Source organism: Coenobita brevimanus, chromosome 110 (assembly GCF_032717465.1).
Source record: "Coenobita brevimanus isolate Jiangsu-jjx chromosome 110, ASM3271746v2, whole genome shotgun sequence".
In the NCBI taxonomy this organism is placed as follows: domain Eukaryota; kingdom Metazoa; phylum Arthropoda; class Malacostraca; order Decapoda; family Coenobitidae; genus Coenobita; species Coenobita brevimanus.
In genome coordinates this window covers 10,655,395-10,671,305 of record NC_137063.1, presented here as the reverse complement: position 1 = coordinate 10,671,305, position 15,911 = coordinate 10,655,395, and the positions used below count along the sequence as shown (strand labels likewise).

The following is a 15,911-nucleotide window of genomic DNA, read 5'->3' as shown; positions in this document are numbered from 1 at the left end:
TATTATGATTTTGGGCCCAAATAAATGAGATAATGTCTGGTAAGGGTGCTGCACGTGGTAAGGCTAGTGGTGGTGTTAGTGGAGGCCCTAGTCATGGTGGTAAGCAGCCTGCTAGTGGTGATGCTGGTGATGTTCCTGCGAAGCATGCACGTAAGACTGTGTCACTGGAGGTGAAATTAGACATCCTTAAGCATCACGACAAGGGCAAAGGTTAGTGTTTTATCACCTCGGCTCTCCTCCTGGCTCAGTCGACTGTCTCCACAATCATAAAGAAGAAGGAGGCCATTAAGGCTGCTGCTGGGGAGGTTGCAACCTTATCCACCTCCTGTATCACCCACCAGCGAAAGCCTGTGATGGAGGAGCTGGAGCGGATGCTGTGCACATGGGTGGAAAATCAGAACCGGCGGAAGGCACCCATGAGCCAGGCTATTATAACTAAGGCTGTCTCGCTCTGGGACCAGCTAAAGGTCAGGAATGAGCTTGATGAAAGTGAGACCTGTAAGGCTTGCCATGGGTGGTATGACTGGTTTAAGAGGCGGGCAAATCTCCACCACATGAAGATGTACGGTGAGGCAGTGAGTGCAGATATGGTGGTGGCGGCAGCGTTTCCTGATGAGCTGAAACGCATCGTTGCAGAGGGTGGCTATAGTGCGAAGCAGGTGTTGAATTTGGAAGAGAATATCCTCTAAGACATATCCTGCAATAGAGGAAAGGTCTTCGCCAGGATTCAAGCCCTTGAAGGACCGGCTGACACTGCTGCTGGGGGACAACGCCAAGGGCGACCGCAAATTGAAGCTGCTCCTAATCTACCACTCGGAGAACCCCAGGGCTCTGGTGGGGTACTTTAAGGAGAACCTTGGAGTTATCTGGAAGTCGAACATGAAGGCTTGGTTGACTTCAGATATCTGTTCGTTGTATTTTCACTCATACCTCTCTCGTACCTTGTCTTCTTAGTATAATAGGAAAAGTGTATGGTAGGATACTTATTGACAGAGTTAGAGAAAACAGAGGAATTAGTTGGAGAAGAACAGGGAGGCTTTAGGAAGGGAAGAGGTTGTGTAGATCAGATATTCTTTCTTAGATCTTTAGTGGAAAAGTTTCTAGAGAAGGGAAAGAAGTTGAATGCAGCTTTCATGGATTTGGAGAAAGCATATGACAGGGTGGATAGACAAGGATTGTGGAAAGTATTAAGAATATATGAAGTAGATGGGAAGTTGATGAATGCTGTGAAGAGTATGTATGATGGTGCTAAGGCTGCAGTGCGTGTGGATGGTGGACTAAGTGAATTTTTCTCTTTGAAGGTTGGGTTGAAACAGGGATGTGTCATGTCTCAATGGTTGTTCAATCTGTTCATGGATGGGGTAATAAAAGAGGTACAAGGTAGGGTAGTGGATGTTGGAGTGGCCCTGTTGAGAGAGGATAGTGTTTGGAAACTCCTTGTACTGTTGTTTGCAGATGTTACTGTGTTGTTGAGTGAAGACGAAGGGGAGCTGCAAGGCTTGGTGGATGAGTTTGGGAGAGTGTGCAAGAAACAGAATCTAAAGGTGAATGTAAGGAAGAGTAAAGTGATGGTCTTTGAGAGAGGTGAAGTCAGTGAATGTACAGTGAGGTTGGATGGTGAGGAATTGGAAAATGTGAGTGCGTTTAAGTACTTGGGTAGTGTGATGAGTAAGGATGAAGGTTTGGAGAGTGAAGTGCTTGAAAGGGTACAGCAGAGAAGAAAGGTTGCTGGTTCTTTGAAAGCAGTGATAAGAAACAGGGAAGTGAGCATGGAAGTGAAAAAGTTACTACATGATAGTATTGTGATACCAACTCTAACGTATGGAAGTGCAGCTTGGACGTTGTTGGAAGGACACAAGTCAAGTGTGAGAGCAGTGGAAATGAGTTATTTAAGAGGAGCCTGTGGAGCCACGTGGAGAGACAGGCTGACGAATGAGGATATAAAGGAGCGTTGTGGTGTGGATGTGGATGTGAGAGGAAGTGTTATGAGGAACACACTGAGGTGGTTTGGCCATGTGGAGAGGATGGAGGGTGAAAGACTGACGAAGAGAGTGTATGTGAGTGAGGTGGAGGGGGGAAGAGGGAGGGGGAGGCCGAGGATGAGATGGAGGGACAGGGTGGAGAGGTATATGAGAGATGGGAGCAGGGCAGTGAAATGGCGGGGGACAGGACGACGTGGAGGCGATTTGTTTGTGGCCACCCCAAACGGGATTGAGGTGTCTGGCAATAGATAAATAGATAGACCTCTCGTGTGCTGAAGAGGTATGCATCTCATGAGAATCTGGCAAACAGATTTCTCCTGGTGGTGGATAATGCGCCTAGCCACCCGCCTGCAATGGAGGAATGGGCCAGCAATATTGAGGTGGTGTTCCTACCCCCCAACACCACATCTTTGTTGCAGCCAATGGACCAAGGGGTGATCGCTGCCTTTAAGGCCTACTACCTCCGCCACACGATGAAGCAGTTGGTAAGGGCCTGCGACAGTGACGACAAGACAACAGTATGGCAGTTCTGGAGAGAGTACAACATACGCCACGTCATGGAAAATATAACTGCATCATGGGACGAGGTGAGCCAGGCGATGATGAATGGTGTGTGACGGAAACTGTGGCCGGAATGTGTTCACTCCTTCACCGGCTTCCCTGAGGGCGTGCAACCTCCACCTATCAAGCATGTGCGGCAGGACATTGTCGAGTTGTCGCACGAGGTGGGTTTCAGGGAGGTCGACGAGGATGACTTGGAGGAGGATCTTGAGAGCCACAGGGAGGAGCTCAGCAACGAGGAGCTCCTCAATATGGAGATCCAGCGGGTGCACCAGGAGGCAGAGGAGGAGGAGGAGGAGGTTGTGCCTGAGGTCCGAGCTCTCAACATCAAGATCCTGAAGGAGAAGCTGACAAAACTGGACAAGATTATAGACTTCATGAACACACACGACCCCCTCCCGGGGCGAAGCAGGGACACAGCTAATCGGCTCGAGGAGAGTATGCAAGAGTACAGGACGATGCTGGAGGAGAAGAAGAGGGTGGCCAGGCAGACTACGATCACAGCCATCTTTAATTTCTTCAAGTCCAGGACGTACGCATGCACGTCAACATGGTGCCTGGTGAGCCTGTCCGAGACGTACTGTGGTATGTCCTGATGTATCAGTTTTCCTCTAGTGTGTTTCACTCACTGGTACAGAGGTGTGGGAGAGTTTTTCAAGCCTGGTATTGGCCACTGATGCTATCAGAAGCTCTGCCCACTAACCAATCAGGAGAGATACATTTGAAAACACAGGCCCCCTTCCCCCTACAAACCAATCATAATTGTTATAAGTGATACCCCAGCCACATCACGGTGTCCTCAGCCAATTACATTGGATTTTTTTTAGTTTTTGCTCATCACTCATGAAAGGAGGACTCGTTGCCTTTGTCCTCTCCCTGTCTCACCATTTTTGGTGGCTGTTTGAATACAGACACAGCAAACGTCGCCATGGCTCACTCTATTGGGGATAGTTCAGATGATGTGTATGTGCCAAGTTATTCAGGTAGTAGTGTAACATCTGACAGTGAATTCTCTTGAGAGTGGTAGTGAATTATCAGAGGATACAGAGCCTCTCGAAGAAGAAGGCTGTCGGCTTGTGGCAGACATTTTCTCAGATGAGAGGCCTGATGATGTACCCCTGTTCAGTGACGAAAATGCTGGTGTAAATTCTGCATTGGGACCACAGTGTTTCACTACCCCTGGTGCAGTATTTAGTTACTTTTTCGATGATGAAGTGATGTCTAAATTATGTGCATGGATCAATGAAAGAGCTGAAGTTTACTTACGAGAAAATCCAGGTAAATCCAAAGTGCATGGACTGAAGTGGCGACCAGTGACGACAGAGGAACTGCACATGTTCTTTGGCTTTCTCATGGTGATGGGTATGATAAAAATGCCAAATATGCATATATATTGGTCACACAATGTGATGTTCGGAGGACCACCTATATTTTGCAAAGATGTGATGAGCAGAAACTGATTTCATTCCATTTTGAAATTTCTGAGGTTCTCTTCAACTGCATCTGTGAAAAAAAGTGACCCTAGTTCAAGGATTGAGCCCTTTTTAGAGCTACAGTACTTCGAAAACGATGCCAGACTCTGATCGGACCATGAATAGACGTAGCTGTTGATGAGGCACTCGTTTTGTGGAAGGGACAACTTGGCTTTCGACAGTTTATCAAGACTAAAAGATCTCAATTTGGTGTAAAAGTTTTTGTGTTATGCCCATCTGGTGATGAGTGGAGTAGTTATTCATGGAACTATGAAATTTATTATGGAAAGAGTAATTACAAAATAGATGACCCAGCTGCTTCTCACCTCTCGGTTTCTGAGGACATTGTTGTGTACCTAATGAAGGATTTGTTGGATCAGGGACGACACGTTGTCACTGATAATTGTTACACAAGTCTCAGACTTAGTGACTACCTGCTGACACGAAATGGGACACGAGTCTCAGACTTAGTGACTACCTGCTGACACAAAATGCAATGCTGACTGGAGTTGTGCGTAGTGGTAGTGGGCCCCCCCAAGAGAATTGTGAGTGAAAAGTTGGAAAAGCATCAGTCAGTCTTTGCTAGAAAAAATAATACTCTGGTTGTGAAATATCAAGACAAAAAAGAAGTTACTGTACTTATAACCAAATACAAAGCAGGCATGGTAGAAAAAACAAAGACATATTTTGGAAATAAGACTGTATTTTTCAACAGGCCATTACATATTGATCGCTACAACAGCAAAATGGGCAGTGTAGATATGGCAGACCAGGTGCTTGAGCCATATATATCTGAGAAAAAGAGTTTGGCATGGTTCAAGAAGATAGGGATTCACTTCATATTTTGCACTCTTTTGAATGCCTTTCTCTTCTACCGTAATGTGTGCCAGTTCAACGGTGAATTTCTCCACTTCATCAAAACTCAGTAAGCAATGGGTGTGTGACCACAGCAGTGGTGCTGATGCTCTCATTATGCAAGAAGATACAAAGACATTGAAAAGACCATTGGAAGTGATAGAGCTCAAGGATCTCGTTCATGCGTGGGTTCGCCATGAAAAGTTGAGGAAACAAAAGCGTTGTAGAGTGTGTACTAGGAAGGAACACAAGAGGAAAGACACAGTGTATTACTGCCCTGGATGTCCGAGGGAGCCAGGTCTATGTTCAATGGACCACTTCAGGGAGTGGCACACTGATGTACCAGATAATCCAAAGCCAGGCTCAAGTGGTGTGCCATCAAGAAAGAAAAAACACCTCTGCTAAGCCCCCTCACCTTTGTATATACAGTAATCAAACCAACAACACAGCATGACAGAATGTAAGTACATTGACTACTGTATTATTCCAATATATTGCAACTGATCTAGTATTTACTGTATATTATATATCCCCAACACATTATATATCGTATTTAGAATGAAAAAGTACATAAGGAAATAAATATATAAAATATATATATATATATATAAAGAAAATTGTAAGTAATGTGAGGTACACGAAGTACGTGGACGCCATTGGAGAGGCTGGGATTGACGTGTAACAGCGTGGTCAACATCTGGGTGTGAAGGGGTTAAGCAGGCCTCCACCAGGCCAGCAAGTCGCATAGGATCTCCCCAGCCCTTGACGAGCAGAGCATGTCCCCAGCCTTCAACCAGCAGGGCATCTCCCCAACCCTCAACCAGCAGAGAAACACCAAGAGACACCTCCCACCGAGGACGTGCTCGGCCCGTTGTGCTGGACCTAACCTCCAGCCGATCACCGTCTCCCATGTCACCTGTGTCTCCATTAAGGCACTCTGCCACTCCATCACTGCCTTCCTCACCCCGCCCTTCATCTCCCACACCACTTCGGCCATTGTCTCTCTCCCTTGCCACGACGAGAGCCACCGCAACTGACTCCATCGCTACCTCATCATTCATCGCAACAGTCTCCCTCGCCACCTTACCAGACATCGCAGCTGTCTCCCACACCACCTCCTCTATCATCGCATCGCACTGCATCGCCACCCCCCAGAGCCATCGCATCGTACCTCATCACCACTGCCTGAGCCAGCGCATCGCACCCCATCACCTCCGCTTGAGTCATTGCATTGCACTCCATCGCCTCCGTCTGAGTCATCACATCACACTCCATCGCCACCACTCTCTGACCTTCCCCTGGAGATACTGTTTGAGGGCTTTGAGGAGGGAGCTTGAGTGTTGGGGAACACCACATGTCCCCTAGCCTCGGGGGGGGGGGGGATAGCGAGGATGATGACCAAGACTGGACATGGCCTTACAAGAAGTTAGTGATGAGAGGTGTGTGATTTTCTCTAACATATTCCTTATGATTTTTAGGCTTTATCTGTTGCTTTCAGTGAGTTATTTACAGGTGTTAGGCTTGGGTTAGCTTCTTTGACAGCTGTCAGGCCATTTAGATTGTCTTTAAACTGGTTTTTGGGCTCATCTGGGTGGGTTTTGGACTTGGTTTGGGGGGAAACCCAAGGCTGGTAAATGGTCCACATTGAAATACCTGTATGTTAAAAGTATCCCAATATACGATACGTTGCCTAATGATGGGGTTTTACCTAACCAATTAGATTGTTAAACCGGGGTATGCCTGTATAGTTCTCATTTGTATGATTTGCTGTATAATAATCATTTATTATGTTTTATGTATTGTACATTGCCATATTGACTGATGATCTATTGTAACTGAGTATGCTAAAAGGTGCCTTTATCCACAGTGAACAGCGAGGCCAATGCACGGAGAATTGCCATGGTGGAGTCGTGCTTCGGCACCTCTGGGCAGCCCCTCAGTGAGGCTGGCCGAGTGCTGGTGGGTGAAGGTGTTCTCACTAAGATGTGCCGCAAGAAGCCAAAACCACGACAGTTCTTCCTATTCAACGATATTCTCGTCTATGGCAACATTGTCCTTAATAAGAAAAAGGTGAGAATGGGGAAGGCAGCAAAGTGGCAGAGGTTTGTGAAGAGTGGAGGGATATCTATAATGCAGAGGACTTTATTGAAGTAGGGAAGTAGGAGCAGGTATTGTACTGCTCTTGGTTGAGGATAGGTTACATATATTAAAATGGAAAAGAAGACTTTGGAAAGAGTTTCCAATAAAAGAATAAGATGAAAATGGGAGAAAATAATTTTTAAAGTTGAGTAATTAAATGACAAAAAAGGGAAGATTATCTAATAAAACAGAGTTTAAGGGAAACAGGAATGAATGGTAGAAAAGAAGAGATTTACAAAACTATGGAATGATAGGAGAGTATTGTCAGTTGTTTTATGGTGAATGAAAAGGCATGTGAAATTTAAAGAATAAGAGAATTTAGCTTATTTTAATTTATTGAGTGAATTTTGTTGAAAGAAGGTTTTTACAAGGCCCAGACCCCATTTTTCATTTTCATTGAACTTGGAGGTGCCCATAGGAGAAGATGAGCATCTTTAGTAAGATCACTCAGTCATCTTATAGCATTGTCCAGAGGTTTTAGTTGGTGATAGGAGGAATTGTGTCAGACTCAGAGAGCTGAGGATAGATTCAAGGAGGAACTGTGTCAGACTCAGAGGGATGAGGAAAGATTGCAGGAGAAATTGTCAGACTCATAGAACTGAGGAGAGATTGCAGGAGGATTTGTGTCAGACTTAGAGAGCTGAGGAAAGATTGCAGGAGGATTTGTGTCAGACTTAGAGAGCTGAGGAGAGATTGCAGGAGGATCGGTGTCAGACTCAGAGAGCTGAGGATAGATTGCAAGAGAAATTGTGCCGGGAGGGGATTGGTGATAGCCAATACCCACTTCAGGCACAAAATGATCCACAAGTATACATGGGGAGTGATGAGAAGGGTGATTGGTGAACTGAATGAAAGGAAGGCAGTGATTGATTATGTGTGTGTGGTTGAAAGGATGCGAAGATGTGTAATGGGTGCAAGAGCTTACAGAGGTTGGGGGAGTGGACTTTCTGACCACTACTTGGTGGTGGCCAGAATCAAGATCCAAGTAAGATAGAGAAATAGATGAAGGAAAAAACAGGAGGAAGGAGTAGTTGCAAGGAGAGTGGAAAGGTTACAAGAGGATGAGAAAAAGGCAAAAAATAAGAGAGAAGTAGAGGAACGATTGGGTAAACATGAATTGGACCAGATGGGGGATGTGGAAGGTGTGTGCAAGATATTCACAGAAGAAATATGTGCAGCATGTGATGTGGTGTGTGGGGTGAAGAGAAGACATAAGGGGGTGCAAGGAACAGCATGGTGGAATGAAGAGGTGAGACAGGCTGTGGTACAAAAGAAGAAAGCATACAATGAATGGATGAGAAATAGGGGCGCGGAAGAAGTTGAGAGGCGGAAGAGAGAGTTATATGTAGAAAGGAAGAGAGAGGTGAAAAGATTAGTAAGAGAGAGTAAGAAGAGAGTGGATGAGGAATTTGGAAGGAATTTAAGTGTAAAGTGGAGGGACTGTAAGAAAATGTTCTGGAAAGAGGTGAAGAGAGTAAGACGGGGTGGCAGTGAAGTTAGTAGAGGATTACTAGTGGAGAAGGGAGAAAAAGTGAGCAGATGGAGAGAACACTTTAAGGAATTGTTGAACATAGAGAATGGAAGTAATGCGAGTATAAGTGGCTGGGGAATGGCTGGGAGAAGGAGGGAGGTGAGAAGACAGAAGAAATCAGTTGGATGAAGTTGTGGAAGCTATGACGAAAGTCAAATTGGGGAAAGCCCCAGAAATTGATGGAGTGTGTGGTGAAATGCTGAAGCATAGGGGAGAAATAGTAGTAGAATGGATGTGGAAGATGTGCAGATTGGTCTAGGAGAAAGGCAGAGTTCCGGAGGATTGGAAGTCAGGTATAATTATTCCCTTGTACAAAGGAAAAGGGGAAAATGAAGTGTGTAGTCATCATAGGGGCATTTGTCATCGTAATGTAATAGGAAAAGTGTATGGTAGGATACTTATTGACAGAGTTAGGGAAATAACAGAGGAATTAGTTGGAGAAGAACAGGGAGACTTTAGGAAGGGAAGAGGTTGTGTAGATCAGATATTCATTCTTAGATCTTTCGTGGAAAAGTTTCTAGAGAAGGGAAAGAAGTTGTATGCAGCTTTCATGGATTTGGAGAGAGCATATGAAAGGGTGGATAGACAAGGATTGTGGAAAGTATCAAGAATATATGGAGTAGATGGGAAGTTGTTGAATGCTGTGAAGAGTATGTATGATGGTGCTAAGGCTGCAGTGCGTGTGGATGGTGAACTGAGTGATTTTTTCTCTTTGAAGGTTGGGTTGAAACAGGGATGTGTCATGTCTCCATGGTTATTCGGTCTGTACATGGATGGGGTAATAAAAAAGATACAAAATAGAGCAGTGGATGTTGGAGTGGCTCTAGTGAGAGACGGTTGTGTTTGGAAACTCCCTGTACTGTTGTCTGCAGATGATACTGTGTTGTTAAGTGAATATGAAGGGGAGCTGCAAGGCTTGGTGGATGAGTTTGTGAGAGTGTGTAAGAAACGGAATCTAAAGGTGAATGTAGGGATGAGTAAAGTGATGGTCTATGAGAGAGGTGAAGTCAGTGAATGTACAGTGAGATTGGATGGTGAGGAAATGGAAAATGTGAGTACGTTTAGGTACTTGAGGAGTGTGATGAGTAAGGATGGAAGTTTGGAGGGTGAAGTGTTTGAAACGGTACACCAGGGAAGAAAGGTTGCCGGTTCCTTGAAAGCAGTGATACAAAACAGGGAAGTGAGCATGGAAGTCAAGAAGTTACTACATGACAGTATTGTGATACCAACTCTAACATATGGAAATGAAGCTTGGATGTTGTTGGAAGGACACAAGTCAAGAGTGCGAGCAGTGGATATGAGTTATTTAAGAGGAGCCTGTGGAGTCACATGGAGAGACAGGCTGACAAATGAGGATATAAAGGAGCATTGTGGCGTGGATGTGGATGTGATAGGAAGCGTTAGGAGGAACCCACTGAGGTGGTTTGGCCATGTGGAGAGGTTGGACGTTGAGAGACTGACAAGGAGAGTGTATGTGAGGGAGGTGGAGGGGGGGAGGGGAAGGCTGAGGATGAGATGGAGGGATGGAGTGGAGAGGTATATGAGAGAGAGGGGTGTGGGTTGCGAGCTGGGCAGTGAAATGGCGGGGACAGGATGACGTGGAGGCAGTTTGTTTGTGGCCACCCCGTACGGGATTAGGGCGTCTGGCAATAGACAGATAGATAGACAGAAGTTTGTTCAGACTCAGAGAGCAGGGGATAGATTGCAGGAGATATTGTTCAGACATAGAGAGCTGAGGATAGATTGCAGGAGGACTAGTGTCAGACTTTGAGAGCCGAGTCCCATCCAACCCCTCAACTCTTCCATCATAAACCTAGCCCTCCCAGACCTCACAGTCTGGGATGCACTGCACTTCCACCCAATCATTGTCATTTATGTATGTTTGAGCCTGCAAATATCTTCTTCCTTTACTGCCCAAGTCTCATTACCATACAGCATTACACCCGTAACATATGCTGCATACAAAGATCCCTTAGCACCGAGGGAGAGCCCCCTCAGTGTCAGGAGAGGCAGCAACTCCTTGAACTTCTTCCAGCCACTCCCTCACTTGCCACAGACCTAGCTCCAGCCCCACCTCCGGAACATAACATGTCTCCCAAATAACAGAACCTTTCCACACACTCGAGACTCACCAGCAAGTTTAATCCTTTCATGCCTCACAATCTCCACCTGCTCTCCTCAACACACCAGACACATGAAATCAGCATTTGCTCACAGTCTACCTCTAATACCCCATTTATCATAGACACTGCATAAGATGAAATTACTTCCCATACCTTTGTGGCAGATCACACATGGCCTCTCTCCCTCTTCTTAGTATTGCTACCAGCCCTAGGTACCATCACTTTTGTTTTATCTGCATTTGCTCAAAAGCCCCTGTGCCCCGTACCATCTCTCCACTTCCTGAATCTGTCCTCCACCTCCCCTTCATTCTCTGCAGTCAACACCAAATCATTGGCATAAAAAATCTCCTGTGGGAGTCCATTTCTGAAGTCACATGAATGGGCTTCAAGTACCATGATAAACAACAAGGGGCTCTAAACTGACCCCTGGTGCACACCGACATTCACGGAAAGCTCATTACTCAAATCGCCATTCTCCCATGCCTGGGTGCGAGCACCCACATACTTGGCCATAACCGCCCTAATCGGCCACATCTCGATCCCAAGCTTTCTCATCGTCCACTTCACCACCTCCCTTGGGATTCTGTCAAGCGCCTTCTCCAAATTAACGAAAACAAATTACAGTTCCCTTTTCCATCCATTCATCCATTATTGAATCCTGTGTTTTCCCATGATGAGCATAAGAGCCCAAGGCTAGGCAAGTTGGTCCTGACATTAAAGATGAGAGTGACCTGCCTCACTCATCCCTGAGTGGTATTGCATGAGCAATAAACCCCAACCATCCCTTGGATATAAACCTGCTCCTGCTCAATCCGATTGGTGCACCGTAATTACTCACCAAACCACCAGGCATCATAATTTGGTAATATGATTACCACCCAGTGTAGTAAATTGTTTCCTGGTGTACAGGAAACCATTTGGCTTGTTACTCAGTGTAGAGTCACTCATAGGCAGAAGGAAGAGGAAAGAATGAAGGAAAGAAAGATAGAAGAGAGAGTTTAAAGTCACCTGTAGGCAAAAGGAAGGGGAAAGAATGAAGGAAAGAAAGACAGAAGAGGAAGGAAAGAAGAGAGGAAAGGGCAAATACCCAAAGCAGCACTACGTCGAGTGAGTGGATATTTTTCCTGAAGTTGTCAAGCAATGAATATGGCATCAGTGGTCCCATTGCCTGGCATAAACCCAAACTGCACCTCATCAGTATTCACTCTTTCTCTAATCATGCCTTCTAGAACTCTCTCCATTACCTTCATAATCTGATCAAAAATCTTTATGCCTCTATAAATTCCTCTTTGCAGGACATCACCCTTCTCCTTGTACACATTTACGATTACAGTCCTCAGCCAGTCATCTGGGACAACATACTTATATCATCATCATCATCCTGACCTCCTTTCCCACCCTAGGGCAGGTTGAGGAGTGCAGTGTCCAGCCCAAATTTGCCCAATCCAGTGGGCCATGCTTCCATTCAGTTATCATTCAAGCTCCCGGAATCCTGGCTCTATCGGGTACACCAATAACATTCGCCACGTTGTGTAGCTTCACATAAACATATCTGGTAGAGTCAATCTGGATGCTTCCGCTTTAAAAAGGGGTGCCAAATCCCTGATCATGCACCTCTTCTCACAACATTCATCCAGCCATCTCGATATCTTGTCAGTTCCCTAGCCTCACCGACTTCCAAAAACCTCTCTTCCTCACACACTCATCCACCATATCTCTCCACCTTCTCCTTGGCCTACCTTGCCTCCTCCCTCCTTCAAATTCGCTCAGATATACCATTTTCACCACTCTGTTGTTATCCATTCTCTCCACATGACCATACCATCTCAGTACACCCTCTTCGATTCTGGTGTCCACCGACTTCCTCACTCCACATCTTTCATGAATCACAGTATTTCGTATCCTGTCCATCCTCTGTACTCCATATACATTCCTCAGCAGTCCCATCTCCACCGCTCTTACTCTCGACTTTTAATTTTCCTGACACACCATAGTCTCACATCCATATGTTAAAGTTGTCACTAACACTTCTTCATGTAAGCCTCATGCAGCTGCAACACTCAAGCCTCTGTTTCTTATCAAGGCCTTCATTGCACCAGCTACTTTTCTTCCTTGTGTCACTCTGCTTTCAACTTCTTTTTCCTCATTTTCCTTTCTTATCTATCATTGTACCCAGGAATTTGAACTCTCACCAATTCCAGTCTCTCTCCATTCACTGTAACCACGCTGGGAATCACCTTCTCTCTCAATATCCATCACTTTACTCTTTTCTACATTTTCTCTCAAGGCACGACACTCACAGACCTCAGCAAAACTCTGCACTATCCTACCCAGTTCCTGTCCAGTATTTGCAAGCAGTACTGCATCATCAGCATACAGCAAGTTTGAGATATTCCATCCATCACCATTCATTACCAACACCATCCCCCTTTCCATTACTCGTGTTTTTACTTTTATCATCACCCCATCCATATATATATTGAACAGCCATGGAGACATCACACAGCCTTGTCGCATTCCCACATTGTTTGTGAACCATTCACGTAGATCCCCATTATTTGATCCACACATGTTCTGCCACTCTTAAATCCACCCTGTTCATCACTCACTAGAACTTCTGGTATCTCTCTTACTTTCTCTATAATAATTCTTCCATATACCTTCCCTACCCCACCCAGTAAACTTATGTCACGATAATTCTTGCACTCACTTCACTCACCTTTATTTTTGTACAGGGGTACAGTCACAGCCTTTTTCCACTCTGCTGGCACAGTTTCACTCATCCATGCCATCTTACATATTTCCAACATGCACTTCATTCCACTCTTTCCACTACACTTAATCATCTCTGCATACACCTCAGCTGCTTTCCCATTTTTCAGCCGCTTCACAGCACTCTTCACCTGTGCGAGTGTCACGTCTCCTGGCACTGCATTCCTTCTCTGCACTCCACCAAAACCAGTCATGTTTACAGCTACTCTGCTCTCTCTGTTCCCATTCATTAGGCTTTCAAAATATTCCTTCCATCTGGGTTAATAATCTACCACCTACATCCTTCACACCATCACATTTTTTTCCACTTTCACTTCTACATTTCTGCACTTCGTTCCAGAATAACTTCCTATTTGCAGAGTACAATAATCCCTCTAATATCCGAACGCCCAATATCCAAACATCCCCACTAACTGGACATAATCGTCCCGGGATCCAACATTCCCAGAATGGTCCGAAAACCGCAAAAAATAATTAAAAAAAAAAACGAAATTTTCCCGCCTGTAATTTGAACTTGCCGCGCGCGGCGCGGGACAGCATTGTTGTGGCACGTCATTCCTCCGACGTCTGATAGAGCGTTGGTGCATCCTCCCCACTTTCCACCTGTCTCTCGCCGTGAGTGCACGCTCGTCGTTATGGCTGCCCACGTGCTCGCTTTTGTGGTGGTGCCTTACCTGCTGCAGGCACTCCTCCTGCTCTCGGGCCTCCTATTAGTGTGTGTGATGATGGCCTCGCCGCCTGAGAAGAGGAAGAGAGTGGAGTTGACTCCGGAGAAGAAACGGGAGATATTGGAGAAAGTAGATGCGGGGTGGTCTTCTTCTTGCATCCTCCGCGAGTTCAACCTGGCCCGATCTACTTTGTTCGCTATTAACAGATCCCGAGACAAACTCATGCAGTACACAGCTGACTGCTCGTCGAGAAGCAAATGCAACATGCAGAGGAAGGTGATGTTTACTCCCAAGTTTGCTGAAATCGACCGCTCCACGTTGATTTGGTATCGACAGCAACGTGCTGCTGGTGTGATGGTATGTGGAACGGAGCTGAAGGCTGCTGCTGAGAAGTTCGCCAGGCTTCACGACGCCCTAGACTTCAAGGCATCCGAGGGTTGGCTCTTTGCGTTCAAGTTACGGCATGGCCTTACCAACCATAAAGCTCATGGCGAAGCTTTGGACGCTAACGAGGATGGAGTTGACGAGTTTCGGCACAAGGTAAAGGGCTTGATCGACAGGGAGGGTCTCACTCTCGGTCAAGTCCACAACGCTGACGAAACTGGTTTATTCTATCGCTCTTTGCCAATGAACACTAGCTGAGGAGACGGAGAGGCATGTATCTGGCCGCAAGCTCTCCAAGGAACGGATATCTGCTTTGTGTTGCGCCAATGCTAACAGCATGCACCGGCTTAAGCCCGTTGTTGTTGGCCGTGCAAAGCAGCCTCGGTGTCTTCGTGGGGTGATGGATGTCCTTCCTGTCGTCTGGTACCATTCTTTGAAGGCATGGTTTACAGCCCTGATCTTCAAAGACTGGTTCCACCGCCACTTCATCAAGGAGGTCATCAATTACCAGACGAAGACACTGGGAATCCCGCACGACCAGGTAAAGGCCCTGCTTCTCTTCAACAATGCACCTGCCCACCCTTGCGACAAGGACTTGGTGGCTGAGAATGGCCGGATTAGGTGCATGTTTCTGCCACCTAATATGACTGCTCTCATCCAACCAATGGACCAAGGAGTGATCGTGGCAACAAAGCGCCTATACTGACGGAAGTTCCTGGACGAGGTGATGGTTGTTCTCGAGGACGAGGACGAGCGCTGGGGGGGACAGGACACACGAGGCCAGCGGACTTTGGAAAACCTTCACCGCTACAACATCAAGTCTGCGCTCTACAACTGGGCTAGTGCATGGAAGGAAATCCCTGTCAAGACTCTGGAAAATGGTTGGTCTCGTCTGCTTCTCTGAACGGATGTGGAGTACAATTTTCTAGGGTTTGACGTGGATGACTTCCATGCACGGCTACGTACGCACGGCGACGATGTTGATGTGGACGATGTGCGTGAGTGGTTGGATGACGACGAGGGCGATCCTGGGTATCAGACATTGTCTGATATCGAGATCGCGTCTTCAGTTGCAGGTGTCAGTACCGAGCTTGAAGATTCCGACGAGGAAGGCAACGATGATGCGGACTCCTCTCAGCAGGACACTACTCCAGCCATTCCCAAGCTGAGCGCACTCCGGGAACACCTAGAGTTCGTCCTAGACTACCTGGAACACCCGGACTGCGACAGGGAGATGGGGCCCTTGGGACTTGTGGAGGAAGTGCGTGCTTTCAGGCAGCGCATCATCAATCGTCAGAATCGTCGGTCCTTGCGTCAATCAACCACTGACAGTTTTTTCAGGCCCATGACCCCCACTGTGCCCAGCCCTGGCTCCACTCCATTGCCTCCCCAAGACAGGCCCTCATGCTCCGAGCCACAGCCCA

General features: G+C 46.4%; 1 protein-coding gene across 1 annotated transcript in view; it reads left to right on the top strand.

Moving 5' to 3' along the window:
• The window catches only part of LOC145417427 (pleckstrin homology domain-containing family F member 2-like), a 215,368-nt gene that overhangs the window by 22,815 nt on the left and 176,642 nt on the right, over nt 1-15,911 (top strand). The window contains exon 2 of the mRNA XM_080286110.1: nt 6,738-6,940. Within this exon, the coding sequence (XP_080142236.1) occupies nt 6,738-6,940 (203 nt within the window). The remainder of the gene's footprint in view (nt 1-6,737; nt 6,941-15,911) is intronic.